Genomic DNA, 23,317 nt, shown 5'->3' with positions numbered 1-23,317 from the left:
TGGCTAAATTAGCTGTTAACAGATGCTAATGTCTGGCTACCCAATGCCACGTTGTCTAGAGACAGAAATAGCTAACGTTGACGCTACATTTTCTGGCTACAGTAGCTGCTAACATCAACCTCGCTACAGTAGCTGCTAACGTAAAAGCATGAACGTCACAGTGTGTTTACAGCACACAGTAAAGTGTGTTTTCCCCACGTTTATTCCTCACGTTTGTCTTCATGTGACAGAACCTGAATGTTTGTTTAGGGAGTTTTTATTTTTGTTTTCTTTGTTGTGTTAATCTGAAGGATTAGCACAGTTTTTCAGGATGTGTGTGACTGTGTGTGGATTGTATTTCAGGATTAGTAAATTGTAAGTTGAACTCTAATGAAATGTGTGACACTCCCTGATTTCCTGACGACGAGGACGTGAGCCTGAACATGTTCACAAACATTCCATCTGTCAGGAAGTGGAAATGTTAAAATAAAAAAATGCTCCAGGAAAATATATAATCTCTACATTAATCCATCATTTGCTAAAGCTAATTTGTAATTAGCAGCTAAGTAGCTGCTGTGAAAGTGCATTTAAAACGTTTTTTTTTTTTTTAATCTACTTCTGTTCAAGAATAAACAAATAAATCATTATTGTGACGTCAACAGTAAAAATGAAATATAGTAAAAGAAAAATGTGAAATATGACTCGGTTTGTTTGTTTTGTTGTGTTTTCGCTAATCTGATAGATTAGCATGTTGTGCTAAAAACTGGCAAATCTACGAAGTGCAGCCAAGTTTTTGCGAGCATTTAACTCGTAATCAAGTTGTTCTGGTCAGTTTCTGTCCACACAGAAGTAAATTCAGTAATTCATTTGAAGTTGTTATTGTTTTTCATGCTAACGTCAGTCAGAGTGACAGAGATTTGTTTTATATTTGCAGTAAATACTGAAAGTTTTCTGTTCTACACACGATTAGAGTGAAAATATATTTATTTAAATGTTATCGTTTTTAACTCTGTTCATTCCATGTAAGTCCATGGTTCTCAAACTGTGGTGTAGATACAGGAACAAAACAGATCATTGTTTGAGAAAAATAACCCACAAGTTATGCAATTATGAAAATAACTAAACTCTAGATTATGCCACAGAGCATTAAAGCCATACGTACAAAAAACATATTTAAGATTTTGAGAATAAAGTCGCAATATTAAAACTTTTTCCTCGTAATATCACAACTTTGTTTTGATTTTATGATTTACATTTACTTTCTTCCCTTCACTACGGCCCTAATACTCTGCTGTTGGATTAAAATTTGCTGCGCCACGAGATTACAAGGTCAGAGCAAATTATGCCCTAAAACAATGGTTCTCAACCTGTGGTTTCCTCTGCTCTGGCGGTACTTTGGTATGAAACATGTGAGAACCACAGTGTGAAGTCATCATGTTGTGGGTTTGGTTCTGAGGGAAAAAAAAAAACCAGCTGTGTCATCGCGGTGACTCATCGTTCTTTCGTTGCTCCACCGTCTCCGCTCACTTTGATTGACACATTCACTGTGACTGGGCTGTAGGGAGGCAAGGTTGTCATGGAAACTGTCTGGTTACTAAGGGAGTTGATGGTTTGGACCCTGATATTTATATATTTTATTTTTCATTTATTATGTGATATACATATTTATATGTAATCTAGTGTATGTAATCTACTAATCTACAGCAGCAAGAACATACAAAAGTCACAACACAAAATTAAGAATAACATCCTTTTTTCTGCAGTCTCACCACTAGGTGTCACTTACACACTGGACCTTTAAGTCAGTCTGAAAAAGTTCACTTTTTACCATCTATATAGAATATTTTATATAAACATTTTTTGTATTAACAGCAGAGACTGTGGATCAATGATAGAGCGAGTTGTCTTTCAACGAGAAGGTTGAGAGTCTGATTCTCGTATACATGCAGATGCGTCCCTAACATTAGAGTAAAGCAGCTTTGAATGCTTCATAAATACATTTGACCATCTCAGGAGATTCTGCGGGACACACTGTTCTTTAATGTGGACGATTGAGAAAGACACGCGTGTGTTGCGTGTTTTGGGAATTCTCCCGGTCGCTTCATTATCTCACAGAAAACCTGCTGTTGGACAAATGACTAAACTCTTTGTATGTGGAGTAACTGGTGGGTAAATTCCTGTGAAACTGGATGAGTCTGTGTTTAAAATGTTTTTTCTGTTGTGGCTTTTTTTTTTTACCGTATACTCATCTACACTCATCTCTGATTCCTGTTGAGGACATTTTCACTAAACATAACGACTAAACTTCTGTCACGCTACTGTGAATATATATATATATATATATATATATATATATAGTACACTTCTGATACGATACCGATATTATCAGCAGGAATCATAAATACTTTAATGACTTATTTTGTAGTGTGGAATGTTAGAATAGGCTTGATCAAGTGATATTACTTAAACAGAGAACAATAGTAACAGTAGGTATGAGAAAAACTGACCCATTTGTTATTAACCAATGGGTTACATCAATTTTAACCTTCAACATAATATTCTATTTTTTGCCATGTTCATTTCATACAGTCTATGGTTAATTTCATCAGGAGGAAAGTACCAAGTGCTAATGGGGGTGTTTTCAGAGCACTCGTGTTTCACAGGTAACAGTGTGACACAGGTAACACCCCCCTTGATTTCACTATTTTGGATTAGCCCAACCCACACAGGGTGAGTGACTCGTTCCGCAGGTAAACCCAGCCGTTAAACCGTTATATATAAAGTGACTTTTCAACACCGTACTATATACCGTAACTTTTTGAAACCGTTATATATAACGTGACTTTTTAACACCGTACTATATACACTGTGACTTTTAGAAACCGTTACATATATAACGTGAATTTTCAACACCGTACTATATACACCGTGACTTTTTGAAACCGTTACATATAACGTGACTTTTCAACACCGTACTATATACACTGTGACTTTTTGAAACCGTTATATATAACGTGACTTTTCAACACCATACTATATACCGTGACTTTTTGAAACCATTACATATAACGTGACTTTTCAACACCATACTATAAACACCTTGACTTTTTGAAACCGTTATATATAATGTGACTTTTCAACACCGTACTATATGACTTTTTGAAACCGTTATATATAATGTGACTTTTCAACACCGTACTATATACCGTGACTTTTTGAAACCGTTACATAATGTGACTTTTCAACACCGTACTATATACACTGTGACTTTTTGAAACCGTTACATATATAACGTGACTTTTCAACACCGTACTATATACACCGTGACTTTTTGAAACCGTTACATATAATGTGACTTTTCAACACTATCACTATCGTGATTCAACGTGTTTGAGCTGTGTTGATTCCTCGTGCTCTTTGTCTCACGATAAACAGACAGACGATCATGTGATCACCGTGTGCAACAAACTGCATGAATGAAGTCCACTGTTTCTAAATGTCTCAATGTCGAGACAATCATTTCTGTCCCAGACACCACAGGACGTCCAATTACCACACACACACACACACCGTTTCCCTTTTTCTCCGCTAACAACCAGGTGACAAAGATGTGTGGAGGCAGTGAGGATGATTTAACTCAGAGCAGGAAGTAAACAGTTTACACGGGGGGAAAAATGAAGAAGTCAAACGCGTTACGACAAGTCTCCTTTCGTCAGACCTGTCAAAACACCAAAGACAAACCTGTCTGTTTAAAATTATTTTTAAAGTTTATTCAAAGAAAAGCCTTCAGGAAAATACACGACTTCCTGTCAAACACACAGAGGACACAAGTTAAAGAGAAGCGCGGCAGAAACAGCAGAGGGACAGAGTTAACACCACTGCGATGGTGAAGCAGCAGCTGCGGGAAATACCTGAAATGAACAACACGCGTGTTCTTTATCGTACGGAGGCGATCGAGTCGGGGGAGGGGACCAAAAACTAAAGAGAAGAAAAGAAAATATGCACAAAAGAAAGAAACATAAATACTGTGACGCACATTAGTGTAAACATTTTCTCCACCGACGGTGAGCGGAATAACATTAAAACCACCGCAGTCGCATATTTACCAAGACTTACACGAACTAAGAGTTAAGCGGCTTCGACTAGATCTAAAAAAAAAAAAACCCAACCTTTAAAATACAATAAAATTCTTCAAGTGATTCATTTTTCTTTTTTTCTTGATTTTATTTTGAAGAAAAAGAAAACAAAAAAATCCAAGTAGTGGTTTTTAATCATGACAATGTGTGTTTTTACGTGTTTTGCCGATAATTTTTTTTGTCCCATATGGACGTAACGCTTAAGCTCATTAATGAAAGGGGTCGACCAATATTGGCGTTTAGGGGCCGATATCGATGCCAATAACGGAAATTTGTAATTGATATGCGATTACAGTAAAAACCGATTCAGGATTCAGAAGCTAACCTTTACAGTTTAGTGTCAAGAGTTGAAAATGTACGTGTTGCTATAATAATCGATGCATCTACTGCCCTCTCTGGTCAAACACCAGCTACTGCACACAAATTTTGTCTACGTGGTATTTTGCGAACACAAACAGCGTAGTAACACGTACCACGGATAAAAATTAGACGGTACTTAGTGTACGATAGATTTACTTGATCGCACAAGTCCTGGGTTAGCAATTGTTAGCAATGTCAGTCAATAACAGCATTCTACGTGGTATTTTTGTGCACACAAACAGCGTAGCAACATGTCTACGGCTAGGAATTACATCGCGCTTCTGTGAACGACTGCATCGGTAAAATCCAACCATCGGTCGACCCCGAAATGAACAACCACATTTTTGGAGAATTGGCTCCGATCAGAGTTTCTCTGAAGCATCAAAACACGACTCGCGTCTCTGTCAGTGAACAATGTGCAATCGTCATGGAAACGGAGGAAAACTGCGGCTCACGGAGCAACGAAGGAGTCAGTCTTTCACATATACAAACAACTTAAATAAAACAGCTGGAGGAGGAAGTTGAATTTTCTGTTTTTATGACAGAAACACAGAAATCCAGAGTGTTCAGATTTAACGTGGTGTCCTTTAGTTTCGCTTCATCACAGATTCTCAGCTGCAGGAAAAAAAAAAAGAAAAAAAGAAGGAAGGTTGCAGAAAATCAAAAACCCCGCCCACATCACCGGGTAAATATCTACACCTGCTGCCGCTCGTCTCACAAAAAAAAGAAAATAATTTGAACACCTAAGGAATCGACCACTCGCGACAAACGTTTACAAAAGCAAACACATCGTCTCATGCCTTGGACCATCACACAGTTATATCGTCTTTTTCTACATTCGTGACACTTGAGTCGCGCGGTCGTCGCGGCTGCAAATAAACGACGTGATCGGGAAAACAATGACGTGGAAGTTAAGAGCGACCGGAAGCCTCCGCGCAACAACTCGTCCGACACCGAACCCTCTTTTATTTCCATATCCGACTATTTCACAGCCCGGAGTTACCGCCCCCTACAGGGGAGGAGGTTAAGCTCGCCAGTGAGGGGAAAAACACGACCACCAACGCTATTTGGAAGCTTAAATTAATTCTTATTATTGTACATATACATGTTTTTAGTTATTTTATTCATATATTTTAATCTTTTTTTTTTTTTGGACCACACCTGACCCCACGTCACTTTCTTCTTCTACACAAACACCTCACACTCGAGTCAGAAGCAAGCAAACCGTGGACGACTGTGGAGTGTAAAAAAAAGAAAAGACACAGAGTTACACTTATTTTCAAGGAATAATAATAACAATAGTTATATAATTTGAAAAATACTATCAGCTTCCACATCTCTCTCTCTCTCTCTCTCTCTCTCCGTCAATCCGACAATTTTTTTATGTTTGCACATAAACGCGACTTCCTCCGATTGAATCCCGACAATCAATTGAACTTACAGTAAAACCTACGTCACGGAAAAAAACCAAGGTTTTTACCGCTTCTCACGTCCCGTGATCGGACCAAACAGAAGTGTACGCCCACGACTGTAGCGCTAACGCGACAGACTCCGCCCTCTTACGTGAGAAGTAAACTGCGGCGAGAGCAGAGGAGGAAGCAGAGGCCGGCCTGCAGAGGGCAGTGGTCGTCGTTGACGCCGCAGTAGCAGTAATAGTTGTACTAGCCTCAAATTTACTGACCGGGGGCGAGAAAAAGAACGCAGAGGTACAAAAATCCATCCCATGATGAGCACCGAGAAAAAACCAGAGGGGAACAAACCCTCGTCATTCACATTGATTTTTTTTAACTTCCTTTCATATATTTATTAATTAATCGCTGATTTTAAACGTATACGCAGAACGCAGCAGCAGTTCCACGCGGAGGAGGCGGAGCCGTCGATTCGTCGTCGTCTGCTCTGAAGAAGAAGAAGAAGAAGAAGGAGGAGAAGAAGAAGGAGGAGGAAGTGGAGGTTCTGGAAAAGGCTGTTGCTCTCTTTTTTTGGTCGAGAAGACGTCGACGGTGGGGATTCTGGGGGATCCAGTGTTAGCGAGGGTGGAGGACGATGAGGAAGAGGAGGAAGAGGGCGTGGACGTCTACCAGCTGAGCAGGTTGCTTCGGCCCAGAGTCATGAAGTAAACCTGGCTGGAGCCTCCGGAGCGAACCGAGGCGAAGAAAACCTGAGGAGGAGGAGACACAGACGACAAACAAGAGGGTCACCTCCAGCCCCATTTATGGTGCGTTCCATTTGTAGTCGGAACTCGGAATTTCCAACTCAGAAATTCAGAACAAGTTATTTCATAGTTAGTTTCCAACTTTCTCTGGAACACGGTGTTCCAACTTCCGATGTAAATGGGACACGCCATTGGTTGCTTAGCAACAACAGTGTTCATTTCGTTCATGAAAGCTACGAAGGAAAATGTTTTCTTCACTGACAAGAACAAGACGTTAAGTAAATAAAAGTAACGATGTGACAAAAAAATCTACCGATGCTTCGACGTCAACGAGTACGATGTTACGTGAGAAGAAACGCTTTATCAATCACCGTAGTTCCCTTAAGGCTTCAGGGAACTACAGCGGCATTCACGTCCAAAAAAACCGCACATCTTTGACTTGTTTGTCCATGTTTGTCCACACGTCTTCAAAGAAACAAACAAAAAAAAAGAATTTTAAAGCATGAAGACATTAATACAAACATTCTTATAAGGTGGTGTTTGCAATTTCTGCTGAAAATTAACTTAAATGTTGCGCGCTGGACGTTCAGCTAAGGTTTCAGTCTCCGTCTCCGTGGTAACCACGGACTGTATCAGCCCGTCTCACCTTGTCATTTCTTTCACAGAGGAACTTGAGTCTCTGCGCTCTCTTGTGCATGAAGACTCCGTCCAGATGTCCCGTCTCCACAGAGCGGATCTCGATGGCCTTTTCCCCCCAGCCCATGATCTGGTTGGAGCGGATGTAGGCTGCAGGAAAACAACAGAAAACATCAGTCATGTGTTTAGTGACGCTGCGTTCTCTCTGCGCGTCTGACGCAGTCGCTGTTCACGTCTGTTTATAAACACCGGGCGTTCACAAGGTCAACAACCACACACACAGATCTCTCAATGCTATGTCCCAGTGTTTCTGTCTGAGCTGTTCAAACACTCGGCTGTTGATGCTCTTTGTAACGCGTGTGAATGACAGAAACTTTTGAGTGTTTTTAACAAACAAAACATCATAAGGAACTCGAGCTGCAACGAGCGATTATTTGGTCCATGAAAAGTCAGAAAACGTTAAAAAACGTCAATCAGTGGAAAAGTTGATGTGCTTGAACGTCAAAATGATTCAGTTTTTTAATCATTTCTTTGTTTTTTGAAGCAAATATTCACATTTAAGATGTCAAAACAATCAGAAATCTCATTTTAATCATGAAAAAAAGCTTCAAACCGATCAGTCGGTGATCAAAACAGTTAACGATTCATTTAGTCTCCGATTAATAATCGAGTTCTTGTTTCAGCTCCATAAGGAACATTAAAGAGTTTAACATAAAATGGCTGCACTCTTCATCGTCTTTCACGTTAATTTATTAAAGAAATAAAAGTCACAAAGTGATAATAACGTCTCTGCTGCTCATTGTAAAGAAAGCAATCTGGTTAAATTAATCTCTTTAAACCAAAGAAAACAGGAAGGAAGAGAAACTTTAGCCGTGTTTTTATCACGTGGAGCAGTTCGGTTCGGTACAGTACGTTTATTTCAGTCAGGAATAGAACTAAAATAACCACCCTACCATAGTAAAATGGTACGGTCCGGCCACCCACAACAGTTGACAGACCTTCCAGTGTTTGTTTGTAGTCGTCGCACAGTTATGACGTCACGCTGCGCGGTGCTCAGGCTCATCCCACTCCCAAAGTAAAGTGCTGTTCTCAGTTGAAACACAAGCCTGATCCAGGATTCCAGACCGTACCTTACTGGACTGTACTGGACTGGACTGGACCAAACCTTAACCGAGGCATTAAGAGTGTGTGTTACAGTGCAACTCACCAACTGAGGTGGGCATCTCCCCCCACTGCAGCACCACGTCTTTGGTGATGCGTCCGTACGTGTTGACGTAAACGCCCTCGTCCTCGTAGCAGACGAGCAGCTCGATGCCGTCCGTGTTGGGGAGGATGATGATGGCGTGCGGCTGAATGCTCGTCTGGATCTGCGGCGGCAAAACAAACATCGACATTGGCGTTAGACGGCGCGGCGTTCAGCTCGCTAAAGCCGACGGAGCGAGACTGTGCGAGCGTTCTTACGTGAGTGGGCAGGTAGATGTCGTAGACGGCGCCCGAGTCGACGTCCACGGCGTGGAAGCCTGAGCACGAGCCGTAGATGACCTTTAACCTCTGACCCTCCTCCACGGTCAGGTCCACCAGTAAAGGTCTGTGCACCAGGTCCCCGAAAGACTGGAGAACAAAATCATCGTTTTCTCATGTTAACTGTGTTAAAACTGAAGATTTAACACTTGATTCAACTATTTAATTGAATCTAAAAGGTTTAATGTAGACATTTTTAGTGGAAGGTCAAAGTTTAAATCGCCTGTTGAGAACTAATGATTGTTTTCATTATTAAATGAATCCGTCAAAGGTTTTCTCATTTAATTAATGACTAAAATGTCAGGAAATGCTGAAAAATGTCGAGCGGAGTTTGGAAAAACCTCAAAACAAATGATTGAATTAATATTCAGTTTGAATGATTTCATTGGATGTTTGGAGGAAAACTGAAAATATTCACAATTTAGGAATCTGAAAACTTCAAAAAACACACTTTTCCATTAATTATTCAAAGTGTAATTTAAGGGGACAGTGTGTAAGAAATAGTGACACCTAATGGTGAGTCTGCAGAAACACAGGAAAACTATGGCGTAGTTGCCTCCGTAAAGAAAGACCCTCGCTCTAAAGCGCACGTAAAAGTCTTATTTTAAAGCGACAAAAAAGTAACTTAATGTTCGTTTAAGGCGCTCACACACCTGCACAGACGTACTGACGGGGAGTGATTTTAAATTCTGCTAAAAAAACCTCTTGTAAAATGTTACATACTGGACCTTTAATGGCACAAATAAACGGCTCCTCACCTTAAAGGCCATGAACTTGTGATACGGCTTCGGTGCCCAGGCGTAAACCTCCACCGAGTTCTTCAGAGCCAGAACCAGGAACTTGATCCTCTCGTATTTCACTGCAGAACATCAAACAACAAACAACAACATTCAAACACTTTTCTCAGACTTTTCAAAGCCACGTGATGAAAGAGAAGCTGGTTTTATTTACAGCATTTACAGGTTTTAAAAGACTTTCTAGGACCAATTCCCTCAAATTCAAGGACGTATTGGACCAGTTCCTCAAATTCAAGGACGTTTTGAACCAGTTCCCTAAAATTCAAGGACCTTCAAAAGGACGTGTAGTTTGTCCACTGTGCGCTACCGTAAAAACATGGAGGCACAAAATGGCCGCCTCTGTAAAGCTGATTCTGCCACCGATATAAAATATAAAGGCTAACTCTGTGGTAATGATAAAAAAAAAAACAAAAAAAACAATGAATACACTTATTTTATCTTCAAGTCCTGCCAAACAAAAATAGTTTCACCAAACTCTAACACACTGGAACTTTAATTCTTCTGATCCTTGAGTTTGTTTTGCAGTAAATAAAAACAATTATTCAGGATTTGAAGGGTAAATTACGCATGACTGACAGCTTAGGTCAGTCAGCAGTCAGTGGAGAGGGGTTTCCAACAGGAAGTGCCCGACTTTGCTCAAAGGCACTGAAATAACAACACAGGACATTCTGGATTCTGGACAGAGCTTCTGCTACAGGACGGTGAGTGTTACCTAACTGAGGGCTTTCACACACACACACACACACACACACACACACACACACACACACACACACACACACACACACACACACACACACACACACACACACACACACACACACACACACACACACACACAGAATGCAGATGTGGTTGGACGGTTCCTGTTCACAATTCAACCAGGAAGTTACGATTACACAACACACAAAATCAGAGGGAAGCCCAAACACAGGACTGATGAGCAGGACTGGGCGTATATGTATATGTATATAGAGTATATGATATAATCCATGAAAATACAGGCTGTTGTAAGTGGGGAAAGAAAATTCCGATTTTAAAATCGATTCATTAAAAATCAGTCAATCTGATAATCTATGAAACTCCTTGTATCCTCTGCACAAATCTCGCGAGACTATCCATATCACGTGAGACTTGACCGCTGCAGTGGTCTGGCGTGAGCGCGAGGCTATCGCTACAACAGCTTGACGTGTCAGTGACTGGTACATTTATTGCATTTATATATACTCTCTACAACAAGGAAACACAAGGAAACATGCTCATCATATAAAACATAACAGTGCTTTTAGAAGGCATGTTTTTGAAACATCTCTAAATGAGCTGATACGATGGAATCATGCGACTCACCGACGTTGTAGTGGACACAGCCCTCCAGGTCTCCCACCGTGGTCCAGCCCTGTTTCTTCTCCACCTCGGGGTCGTTGTGTAGGATCTTGTTCCTGAGCCAGGACAGGTAGTAAACACGCAGCTTGTTCTTCTTACCTGTCGTCAAAAACACACAGAGACACAACAGTCATTTGTTGTTGCTTAGTAACAATTAGAGGTTGACATAATTCAAAAAAGTAACAGGAATTGTGCACCATGTTACATGGTAACGTGCAATATTCCAGTAAATTCCAGGAACTGGAAACTTTCCACGGGAGTTAACGAGTATTTAGGAGAAATAACAGGAACATTTTAAAAATGAAGGTTGGGAACTTAAATGTTGTTGGCAAATACAGGGTATTTACCAACTAGTTATTTGATTTTTATTACTATTTACTATTATTATTACTATTTACTATTATTATTATTGTTCCCTCAAAGGATTTTCCAGGACCAATGTCCTTAAATTCAAGCAATTTTTTCTAGGATCAATTTAGGATTAACATTAAAAAGACTTTGAGCACTTTCCAGGATCAATTGAATTTATTGTTTCAAATTCACAAACTTTCAAGGTCTTCAAGGACCTGTGGCAACCCTGTAAATAATATATTGTAGCTCAGACTGAGTGTAAATTGTTAAGTTTTTTAAAAGCACAAATGTATATTATATTATATTATATTATATATTTTATTGTATGCCAAATATAATATAATATAATATAATATTAACTAAATAATAAGGATAATACATCTTTGTAATTCCACATTTCTCAGACGTGGTTCCATGTGGTTCTAAGAAAACCTTTGTCAGTCTGATAGAACTTTCCATGACGCATATTTTTAAACGTGGTTCACGCAAACAAATTGGCCCATGTTTTTCCTGTGGTGCTGCGAGTGCGTGTCAACGTTACATATTATCGCACACACACACACACACAACGACGAGCGGAGACTTTTACTCAACATCCGTTACAGCTGAAGACAAGTGTGTTGTGACACTGTGTGTGTGTGTGTGTGTTTGAGAGAGAGAGAGAGAAATTGAGAAAGAGGACAAGTCAGATTGAGGATGAACTTTCATTCTGAGAAAACACAGCTGTGTGAGGGAGGGAAAATATTTATGACTTTTCACACACATACACAGTCTGGAGCAAAAAGTGCATTACATTTGTGTATATTTCTATTATTAATTCAGAGTGTGGACACTTTTAAAAAGCACTCTGAAATGTTATCCACCAAGAGACTGACTGCCAAATAGTGAGCTGTTCTATATCTGCACAAAAAGTGATTTAAACATCCTGGTAAATGATGCTACCTAGAGCAGAGGGTAGATTACTGGACACCCTGGTTTTCTACCTTGAGCAGAAGGTCAGTTACTGGTGCTCTCACATCCTGCTGCTTCCTGCCAAATAATGAGCTGTTCTAGACATCCACCTAGAGACAGCCTGCAATAATGTGCTATTGTAAACATAATCCCACTGAAAAATAGTCAAATAGTGATATATTTCTAATTGTCCACCAACTGTACCATACGGCCAAATAATGAGCTGTTCTCCATATCTACCAAAAAACTGACTGCCAAATAATGAGCTGTTTCATTCATCCACCACCAGACTTTTATAAAAAGTGATTTAAACATCCTAGTTTTCTACTTCAAACAGAAGCTCAGTTACTGGTTCATCCTGCTGTTTCACGTCTATTTTTATCTACATCATTTTACATAAAAGCAAAAACTGCTGACCTGATGTCTTTGTGAGGTCCAAAAAAATTTACAGACCTATTGTTGTGAGGATTTTGTCTGGGCTTCTTCTGGGTTAAGACCTGGTTTCATGATGTGTGTGTGCGTTCGGTGTGTACCTGATATAGTGACCAGGACATTGAGTCCCTCCAGGACGTCCATCTGTTGGAAGCGCCGTCGATTGATCAGAGGATAAACTTTTCCCTGACCGCTGCGATCGAGCAGCATCAGACCACTCTCTGTTCCCACCAGCAGGTTCACACCTACACATACAGAGAATTACTAGGACTTTGCTGCCACCTGGTGGTGAAAACTTTAATAGCTCTTAAAAAAAAGAAGAAGAAGAAAAAAAGTCAAGTTTGTGATGAATTGATTATTACGATTCCCAAAGTGTGGGCCATGGCCCCATTGTGGACCATAACAGAACTGCAAGTGGGCCATGATTCATGGAAGGTAAATAAATACATTCATAAATATGAATAAATAATTATACATTTTTATTTGGTTTCAGTCGTCATGCGACCACTGTGTGGAAAAAGAGTCATATTTAAATTTTGTTAAATCACTATGACGTCTATGAAAAAAACCTTCAAAGCTAAATGACAAGTAGCAGTTATACACGAGAAAATAAAAACTAATTCTAACACACACACAATGGTTGTTCTATACATCTACAATAAATTGATTGCTATATAGTGAGCTGTACCATACATCTACCAAGAGATCGACTGCCAAATAACGAGCTGTACTCGTGACATGAAAAAAATGTGATTTAAACATCCTGCTACAAATTTTTGGTCAGGTATTGGTTCTGCACTGCTCTCGCAGCCCGTAACTGTCTACCAAATGAGCTCTTCCATCCATCCACCAAGTAACTGACTGCAATAATGAGCTGTTCTAAACATATCCAAGCCCACTGACTGCCAAATAGTGAGCAGCTGTATATATAACCAAACCCACTGACTGCCAAAGAGTGAGCTGTTCTACATATAACCAAACCCACTGACTGCCAATAAGTGAGCTGTTATATACATAACCAAACCCACTGACTGCCAAATAGTGAGCTGTTCTATATATAACCAAACCCACTGACTGCCAATAAGTGAGCTGTTCTATATATAACCAAACCCACTGACTGCCAAAGAGTGAGCTGTTATATATAACCAAACCACACTGACTGCCAAAGACTGCCAATAAGTGAGCTGTTATATACATAACCAAACCCACTGACTACCAAATAGTGAGCTGTTATATACGTAACCAAACCCACTGACTGCCAAATAGTGAGCTGGTCTATACATCCACCAAGTACGGTAAATAAGGACGTGTATGTAAAAAGCCTACAAAGCTAAAGGAAACAATCTGATAAACACATATGTAGCTTTTATAAACAAGAAAATGAAAACAAATTCTAACAGGCAGAATGGTTGTGAGCGGATAACGTTGTGCACACATCAGTAATAATGTGTAATTCTCTGTTCTTACCCCAGAGGGCAGCACACAGGATCTCAGAGTTAAACCTCTTCTTGTATTTGCGGATCTCCGGCGTGTCGCTCTGCGGGCGAGTGTTGACCGGGTTGACGTTGACCACCGAGCCTTTCCGAGACGGGTCGGCCCTCAGCGCCTCCGCCAGCCGGGCGTCATTGGCGTAGCCTGAAAGGTCAAAGGGAGGGGCTTAGGTAGGATGGTAAAGGAATTCACAGTTAGAATTAGAGAAAACATTAGGTTTAATAAAATATCACAGTCACATCACAGTGAGTTTGTTTCTTTAAAGTAAGTAAGTAATAAGAGTGCAGCTCATTTTAAACATCTGTGAAGAATCTAAAGTCATCAGATCAGTGATTAAACACAGACGGAGGTCAGTGTCTGGTCAGCAGCTGTATCTGCTAACGACTTCACATACCAGAACCACAAAAGAACTGGCTCTGATGGGAACTGGACGACATTAGCGTCTTTGTTGCAGATTTTTTTAGAAATCAGTGCAGCTGATGTGGCCCCATGATGGATGCATTTTATTTCTGGCCCTGTATATTTAGCTGATCTTATTTACGCCATACCACTTGTGCATGAATTATAAGAGGTACTTTATTCAATTAAACTGAAATAATAATTAATAAAAATTGTGTATTTTTTTATTATTATTATTATTATTATTATTATTATTATTATTATTATTAATAACCTAATTTCTATTGTTGAGTTTGGGGGACGTACCGACATTGTTGAGGGCGCTGCCAGTGGACGGAGACACCTGAAGGAGACGTGGGTCGATGAACGGTGTGAAGGAGGACGAGGACTTGTGTTTCTGCATGTTGTTACTGGACTGACTCTACAGACGTCGGAGACAGAGACGCAGTCAGCGGTGACAGAATATCACACAACAACAATAAAACAATGTCAGCGATGAACGGGACACAGGCGAGCAAACTGAGGTGTTTGTGTGTGATACATGCGGGTAAAAATAAATGATACATACTCAGGATAAAACATAGTGGAGAAGAAACAAAAAGGGGGAAACAACACTTTTTAAAGTGATAATGTTGTAAATATACTTGCCGTTAACGCCGCTAACTGTGCTCTGTTTGCTAAACTAACATCTGCAGAATGCAACACATCTGCTGAAAACAGGCGACAATCAGTGATGACGAGAACTTTTAGATTTGTGGACGTTAAAACAGAGTTTCGGTAAATATGATCGTTCAGGGACAGGTGACGAGTTCACAGGGGGTTTTAAATTAAACCCCTTTTTGAATGCAGTTTTTTATAATTTTGAATGCAGTTTTTTGAGTGAACTATGCTAAAAAATTAAGCCTTTATTTATTCTTTCATTCATTCACTCTTGGACGTGCAGGTGTAAATTGTACTTTTTATACCTTTTCTACTCTTATTTTTGTACATTTAAGCTTTAAGTTTACAGAGTCTCTTCAATCTTTATTTGTATTTTCTTGTTTGTCTGTGCAGCACATTAACAGTAAATTCCTTTAGGGTATTTTAAAGCAAAAGTTAAGGTCGGAAAATTTGGCCAAAAAAGTATTTCAATCTTTTGATAATGATGAGTTATCTTTATTATTTTTTAAACTTTTTTATGAACAGAACACATAAATTCATTCTCTCATCTGAAGTACAAACATTTAAAGTGTCTCTGCAATGCATAAACATTCTATTTATATTATATATAGAATAAAGGTAAATTAGGATATGTATTGTTATTAAATTATTGCTCAGCCCTCTCAAAAGTGCAGATTATTTGTAAAACAAACTAATCAATCAAAGTTTATTTTGTCCTTCAACAACAACATCTGCAGAAAAGCTTTTGTTTGACAGTAAATTCAGATAAAAAAAACTTAAACTATCAGCAGAGGGCGCCATTTCAAATCCACAAATATTAAAATAATTTCACTTCATGTAAGAACCAACTGTTTAAAAACTTAAATTAAATGTAGGTTTAATAATTTATACATTTAATATTGATTTAAATAAGAGGAAAGATGTTGTGGCTTTTTTTCTTTATTAAAAGTTCTTAAACTGCACTTTCATCTCCTATTATTGGAGTCACACTGACGTCACCGAGCCTGTAGGTCATCGTGGCTTTTTGGAAACTGAAGGAATCGACGACGCTCGACTTTAAAAGACAATATTAGTCCAAAGTCAAGACGACTTTTCACTTTCAGCAAAACATTTTCCTGAAGAAGCTCTGGCACCAAAATGTCCCAATGAGAGTTAGAGAGTGTGACGGTTGTGTGGAGTATTAGTCTGTGTTTTTATTCTACTGTTGTCCCAGTGTCCTGGACACATACCTCTATGAGTATGGCGAGCTTGTCCAGAGGACTCTGTGGGGACATGGAGGAGGGGCTGGCGAGGCTGGAGGAGGAGGAGGGGGAGTTTGATGCAGAGGAGGAGGGGGTGGAATGGTGGCTCTGCTGGATCAGGTCTGGGAGGTGGTGGTGGTGGTGGACGCGGCCGGCAAAGCCGTTCCTGTCCGCGTGCTGTGTGGGGTTGTGTTGGTGGTGGTGGTGATGATGATGATGGTGGGGGCTGGGGGTGTGGTGGCCGAGAGCCGGGCTCGACCCCGAGCTGGGGCTCGGGGCAAAACCTATAAGCAGACCAGTGGTCTGTGTTTGTCCCGGGCCAGGACCAGGACCAGGACCAGGACCGGGGCCCGGACGCTTTCTGTTATCACCTGCACTCTGGAAGTAGAAAGAGGGGTAGACGACTTTGGGTCTAGGTGTGTTTCTGATGAGCTCGGGGGACGGGAAGGTGTTAGCTAGAGCAAAGGGAAAACTACAGCGGCTATTCTACAGGCGGAGAGAAAACTCGTGTTAGTGTTCAGTGAAGGAAGTCGGTTTCTTACTTAAAACAAATCAGCGTAAATCTTAAATAAAAGGTTGGCAAAAATTTGTTTTGGGGACCCAAAAAAAAATCTTTCACAACCCATTTTTGGGTCTCGACCCAGTCTTTGAGAACCGCTGCTCTAGTGCACGTGATAGCAGAGAACAAAGAGATGGCCACGGAGGAAGTAACAGCAGAAACATGATCAACACAAAATGGAGAACAATATAAAATCGGGGTGAATACATAAATGAATGAATGAATAAACAAAAATAGGTTCAAATAAAGAGTGAGAAGGTGAACTGATGGAGGCTGGTGTGTGTGTGTGTTGTACCTGTCTGACGATCAGAGTGCTGTCTTTACAGGGCGTGGAGCCCGCGTCACTCTCGCCTTCATCGTGAACGATCATGGTTTTCACCGACTCGGTCTCTCCGTTGCTCAGCCTGGACGAGCTGCAGAGGAACGTTAACGATTATTAAGTGCACACTTAAAATCTGACGACTGATATATACCATCCATCGACTTTGACCCGCATCGGGCTAATATCAAGTATCGGAGCAGCTCACCAGCAGATTCGGTTGGAAGCCGACACTTTGACTAAAGCGGATGTGTATCAGATGCTAACCTACGCTACGCTACGACAGGTACAGTGGTTGTAGTGGTGAGCACTGTTGCCTCACAGCAAGAAGGTGCTGGGTTCAAGCCCAAACATGATTTTTATTTACATTTTTACAGTCAATATGTTGGATTTTAGGATTTTATCAGATTTTTACATTTCTATCTCTCTCCGATATCAGATCCAGTGATTTTCAGACTGATACCAATTCCTACCCCTGAGGGAAAGTTGAGAACTTACACAGCTTTGGTGTCCTCCGGACCAGAAGTGGACTCTTCCCCTGCCTCCTGGTCGACCTCCTCATCGTCGTCTTCATCCGTGGTGTCAGAGTCTTCACTGGAGGACGAATAATCCGTCACTTTGTTCTGCGGGCGAACGTCGTCCACTGCGCGCAGCTCCTTCGCCAGAGCCGTCAAGTCCTAAAAGTCAGGGATAGAGAGGACGCTTTTATCTTCACGAGCCGAGACGTCACATGACACTGTCCCGTTTAATCGTCTCTTTCAAAGCGGGAAAAGGGGAAGAAAGGCTGTCGGAGAGGAAGAGTGAGGTTACAGAGGAGAAAAAAACAGCCAATGAGAAGCCAACGTGAGAGCAGCGAAGCTGAGAGATGAAGCGAGGAGACGCAGCCCATGTTCTTCAAGCTACGGTCACAGTCAGGGTTAGTGGATTAATTCTGAGGAATGACACGACTGTTTTTTGAGCTGCAAAGATGAAAAAAGAAATAATAACAGTGAAGAAGAAGAAGAAGATGTTAAAAAGGCGTGAGTTTAAAATGGCGGCTGCCGAGCTGGAAACAGCGGTAGAGAGAAGAAGCGAGCAAAACCATTCAATGAAGCTTTAAGTTCTGAGTAGCCATCACCATTCCAGAGAAACACACTTCTAGATCTAGATCTATCCGGTCTACGGTCACCGGTGAGCTACGGTGCTGCTCGAGTCTCACCGCTGGTTTGCCCGGCCTGACCGCGTCCCTCTTTTCTTCTGATTTTTTCCCAGCGTTCTCTTTCCGCTGGAGGGGCGAGCCCTCCGATTTGGAGGACGCTAAAATAGGTGGAACAGGTGAGAGCGGTCAGTTCACGCTACACACGGTCATGAAAGCTTGGAATGTGGAGCGGGCCGGGCACAGGAACTCACAGCGAGCCCTGAACCGCTCTCCAGAGCCGCAGTGGGAGCCGGCCTGAGAGCTGGAGTTACTGGAGCTGCTGGAGGAACTGGAGCCTCCGCTGCCGCTGTGACTGGCCGCTCGGGGAACCAGTTTCTCCACGCGCTCCCACAGCAGCCGCGGCTCTGCCGCACTGTGGAGCCAACAGACAGCAGAGTCAACAGAGCCGGAGCACAGACGGTGGCTAACGGCTAACATTTGGGCTCAGAACAAAGACAGAGAATGACAGAAATCAGCGTGCTGGGCTCCGTTTACCTGGGGGCGCTGCGATGAACAGCATGGCCGCTCTGTGGCGTGTTGCCGTGGTGATGAGGCGAATCACGCCTCGGCAACACGGGGGACCTTGACGTAGTCCTGACAGGAACCTTATTTGTGATAAAGACAGTACCCAGCTCACACATACACACAAAAACATCACATTACAGTCCTTTAAAAAAACACCCTGACCCTGGTGATGTCCATCTGCCATAAACACCACAGCAGAATCCCAGAAGTCACGAGTCACACACTACATAGCTACGTCCCAGTCCACTCCCTGGATCCTCCAGAATCTCTAGCCTGGCTAAAAGAAAGGGTGTAGTCTCCTCCCATTTTCAAGGATCGTGAGAAATAGATGTAGATTTTGGAATTGGACAGAACCTACAACCAGGCCGACTAATGATAGTATTCAGAGCGACGGAAAATGTCACCAAAAAGTTGGTTGTTGGTGGTTTTTCTATCGACAAATGGTGTCTGACATATTTTGACAGTGGAGCTATTCACTTAAAATGGAAACAGCTGAATTGAAAGGCCGCTGCTCTTTGGTGGCCATCATGTTGGATAAGCTGATAGAAATCGCTTCTCTGGTGACATGTAGTGTGTCACTTTGAGACTTGTTCCCCTTTTTAGGAGATTATGAAGTTAGCCAAAACACAGCATCCTTGCCAGACGTGACTGGAGAGCGTAATGGTGTAGGCTATCCTATTTCACTTCCGATTCATTGACTCCATCGAATGCAGTTTGCTCGATCGTTGGGTAAACGTTGTCCCATATCGCAGAATTCTTTGTGCACCGGCTCAACAAATGGATGACGTAACTGCCAAGTTCTCAGTACGCATTAAAGAGCGCCTCACTTCCATCTCCTCTGGAGGATCCAGCCAGTGGATTGGGACATAGCTACTGTGACTACCTTTCACCCAAAAAAAATAGAAGATTTGTTAGCATCCACAGTGAGATCGCAGCCAGTTTGACTGAGATTGTTAGTAACAAAATGGAAAAGACACAGACTGGTGTTGTTGAAGGGTCAGCCCTTTCTTTAGAATCATGGCTCTCCTGTATTTAAAGACTGAAATGACTCCTGTGGTCTCCTCTCCTCCGTCCGTGCAGTCGTGAAACTCACAGTGAAAGTGTTGACAGGGTTGAGGTGTGGCTCAGGAGCAGCACTTCTTAAACAGAGGGTTTTTCTTTTCTGGAGGAAAAATAACTTTGGCTATATGGATTAAATTTAGATTTTCTCACTGCCCACAATAATGGTGCAGCGACAGTTTTCCTATACTTAGCCGTATCATCCAAACCCCACATTCAGATGGAAATAACCAGCGTAAATGCAGAGCTTTTGCTTGTTTTTTTTTTCTCACTCTGCCGTTATTTTTGGGTGATTTTGTGGACATAGAGGAGTCGTTTGTCTGGTCATGTCTCAACATGTCCTGGTCAGGGAGTAGGGACTGGGCTTAGATTGGATCACAGCAGTGACACAGATCACCCTTTGACTCCTAAATCACATTTTGAACCAGCAGATACGTTCACACTCAATATACATTGGCGGGGAACCCTGAAATGTTGGTAACCAGTGACCGGGAACTGTGAACCTTTTGAATGATGACGTAATTAGTGGGTGTGTGAAATGTAAGCTGTAGATGAGAGGAGGAAGGAAAGACATGAAGGTGAGAATGAGGACGGAAGGAAGAGAACATGCAGTTGCCTCAAGATGACACAAAATGTTTGATAGAAATTGTAAGAATCCCATGAATTCCAGCTCAAAGAAGCTCAATGCAGTCAATCATGCCTGCCACTGATAACAGGTGTGAACATGGGCTGGTTCTCTGAGAACACTAAGGTCCAGAACGGATCTTGAGGATGATCGGGAATTATGCTGGTGTTTCCACCGAGTAGAATGGTTCAGTTTGGTCCAGTATGGTACGTACCAAAACCCATCAATGTTTGGCACCCTTCCTTGAGGTACCAGAATAAAATGTTAGGGTAAAGTCAGGTGGAGTCTGGTGTTTCCACCGAGTGGAACAGTTCAGTTTGGTACAGTATGGTACCTATTTTCTTGCATTTCCATTAGGCATAGTACTAAAACTACACACTATAAGTAACATGGTACGGTAAGGTCAGGTAGAGCAACAGTCAGGCTGATTGGGCGACAGAAAAACGATGCTCCCTTGCGACCGGTGTTTCTTCAACACCCCGCAGTCCAGTCTCACATACAAAGATTGACATCTTGTTCGAAACAGCTACAAACTGAGCAGGAAAGAACTAAAGGGTTTGATACCGGCGTTCAATGTCATGGTTTGCTGTCGTGTAACTGGTACGAGTAAAGGTTCTGTTCTCGGTCAAAAGGCAAGCCTGACCCAGGGCTTTGCAGTTCCAAACATTACTGTACTGGACCAAAGTGAACCATACAACGATGGAAACACAGCATTAGTGGTTAAAAATTCAAATTTCTAAGGAAATTTCTCCTTACATGCAAGGTCTAAAAAACATGTTAAAAACATGTGTACGACGCGTTTCACTGAGGCGTTTGTGGGTTTCTGTTATTGTCTTAGCGAAGCAACCAAAACCTGGGAGCTTCTGAGATGACTGAAGCTGCGGCAGCAAACCTCACTGAATGAACACATTTCACTGAGAAAACTCTACATTAGCTGCACCATATTTCTTTCAGAGCAGATTTGCAGTGTGAAGAATAGATGATCCTCTTCTTCGTCGAATGATTTGTGACCTTTGTCTGAATGATGGTCCAGAAGTCCGCTTTGAACGACTTCTTTGGCCCGAGTGAGTACCAAGAGGAACATTTTCATCTAAGCCAGCCACTAGGGGGCCACATCCAGTTTACTCCTACTGTAAGTGTTGGTCCCATGTCCAGATAAATGGGGAGGGGGTTACGTCCCAAAACAAGGAGGAAGGGTAAAGCCTTCGCCAAATCAAATACGCGGATCACTGTAAACAATACTGAGAGGCAGATGATCCTCTTGTCATCTCATACTTGTGTATCTGTGGTTTGGGTGTGAATCAGAGAGTCAGAGCAGCAACAAAGAAAAGCTGTGATTAAACATTAAAACATAAAGTGAAGAAGGCGGAAAAGTCTGTATTTCACCAAAGGAAAGGCAAATTCAATGAACAACAAAGGATTATTGAAAGCAGAAAGAATCAGGCAGACGGTGGGAAGCGAGAAGAAGTGATGAACTGAAGAAGAGTTGGGGAAATCAGGATGATTGTCGCGGTTGCTCAGGGTCTGACTTCCTGTCCTTACCCTGGGTGGGACCTCCGCTGAAGGAGCCTTTTCGTGGGATGAGGGTCTCGCCTGGGGTTGTGGCTCAGTGCGTGCAGACACTGATGATGATGATGATGATGATGATGGTGAGGAGGAGAAGAAGGATGGTGATGAAGCTGAATGGTGATAGTGCTTTTCCTGGCCGTTGCGGAGGTGTTGATTTTCAAAGCTAGGGGCGACTTGGGGCTCAGTGAAGGAGTGCGACCGCAACACGACGGGCGGCGAGTGCGACGCCATGCCACCGCTGCCGCCGCTGCTCTTTAGAGCGGCTACATGGGGGCGGACCTTACAGAACAACAAAACAGAACACAGTGAGGGAGGGTGGAGGGGGGCCAGTTTGCATCCAGTCAGTGGATTCTGAAAAGAACAGGAGATTTCACAGGTTTGTCAGAGTCAAACCGTACATGAGCCTAAAACAGTTCCTTGAGGCGTTAGGATAAAAGCTTTCATGGATTCTCCTTAACTCACGACTCGTAACTTGTGTGTACAACACTTGAAGTGTAAGTGACAAACTTGTCATGTCAGAAAACACTTTCCCGTGTATCCACTGACATGTGAGGCATTCAGGGAACATTGTAAATTGTATGACAGGGTCACATGGTAAAAGGTCATCGAGGGATGCAGGGTAAAAAAAATAAAAATAAAAAAAAGCTGCATGGTTTTATGTTGTCTTATTTGAAAATGAGAATAGTTTCCATTGTTGTTTGATTAACTCTGATCCAAATGAACCGTCAAGTTTGATTTAATACTCGGCCTCATAATCCGACAATCCCAACGACTCGCAGCATAAATCCACTTTAAACATGAGGTTTTTTTAAACCACATTACAGCATCATTTCTGCATAATTTAATCTGTGTGCGACATATTGAAAACAGACCATGTGGTTCATGTTCATGCTCAGCGGCATGAGTCAGGAGATGACTGTGCAGATCTGTGCGCCCATGAATTATGATGAATGTTTTTTAATCAGCGGCACAATTACAGGGTACGAGGATGCGAC

At 41.8% G+C, this 23,317-nt stretch overlaps 1 protein-coding gene across 6 annotated transcripts in view; it reads right to left on the bottom strand.

Moving 5' to 3' along the window:
* Positions 1 to 4,031: 4,031 nt before the first annotated feature.
* Positions 4,032 to 23,317, bottom strand: part of LOC122783626 (mitogen-activated protein kinase kinase kinase kinase 4-like) — a 73,195-nt gene continuing 53,909 nt past the window's right edge. Inside the window, exons 17-32 of one of the 6 annotated variants that reach the window (XM_044048383.1) lie at positions 22,296 to 22,601; positions 19,040 to 19,149; positions 18,757 to 18,917; positions 18,566 to 18,663; positions 17,866 to 18,044; positions 17,344 to 17,461; positions 16,478 to 16,975; positions 14,895 to 15,009; positions 14,166 to 14,354; positions 12,800 to 12,943; positions 10,929 to 11,063; positions 9,543 to 9,643; positions 8,725 to 8,874; positions 8,471 to 8,630; positions 7,274 to 7,413; positions 4,032 to 6,633 (exon numbers count right to left, since the gene is read on the bottom strand). In XM_044048383.1, coding sequence (XP_043904318.1) covers positions 6,550 to 6,633; positions 7,274 to 7,413; positions 8,471 to 8,630; positions 8,725 to 8,874; positions 9,543 to 9,643; positions 10,929 to 11,063; positions 12,800 to 12,943; positions 14,166 to 14,354; positions 14,895 to 15,009; positions 16,478 to 16,975; positions 17,344 to 17,461; positions 17,866 to 18,044; positions 18,566 to 18,663; positions 18,757 to 18,917; positions 19,040 to 19,149; positions 22,296 to 22,601 — 2,688 coding nt within the window. In that variant the 3' untranslated portion in view covers positions 4,032 to 6,549. The remainder of the gene's footprint in view (positions 6,634 to 7,273; positions 7,414 to 8,470; positions 8,631 to 8,724; positions 8,875 to 9,542; positions 9,644 to 10,928; positions 11,064 to 12,799; positions 12,944 to 14,165; positions 14,355 to 14,894; positions 15,010 to 16,477; positions 16,976 to 17,343; positions 17,462 to 17,865; positions 18,045 to 18,565; positions 18,664 to 18,756; positions 18,918 to 19,039; positions 19,150 to 22,295; positions 22,602 to 23,317) is intronic. The other 5 variants (XM_044048391.1, XM_044048400.1, XM_044048427.1 and 2 more) reach the window with 5 other exon arrangements.

This window comes from Solea senegalensis, linkage group LG2 (genome assembly GCF_019176455.1).
Source record: "Solea senegalensis isolate Sse05_10M linkage group LG2, IFAPA_SoseM_1, whole genome shotgun sequence".
NCBI classification, from domain to species: Eukaryota; Metazoa; Chordata; class Actinopteri; order Pleuronectiformes; family Soleidae; genus Solea; species Solea senegalensis.
Note: the sequence above shows the minus strand (reverse complement) of the source record. Positions and strands in the feature narration are given on the sequence as shown.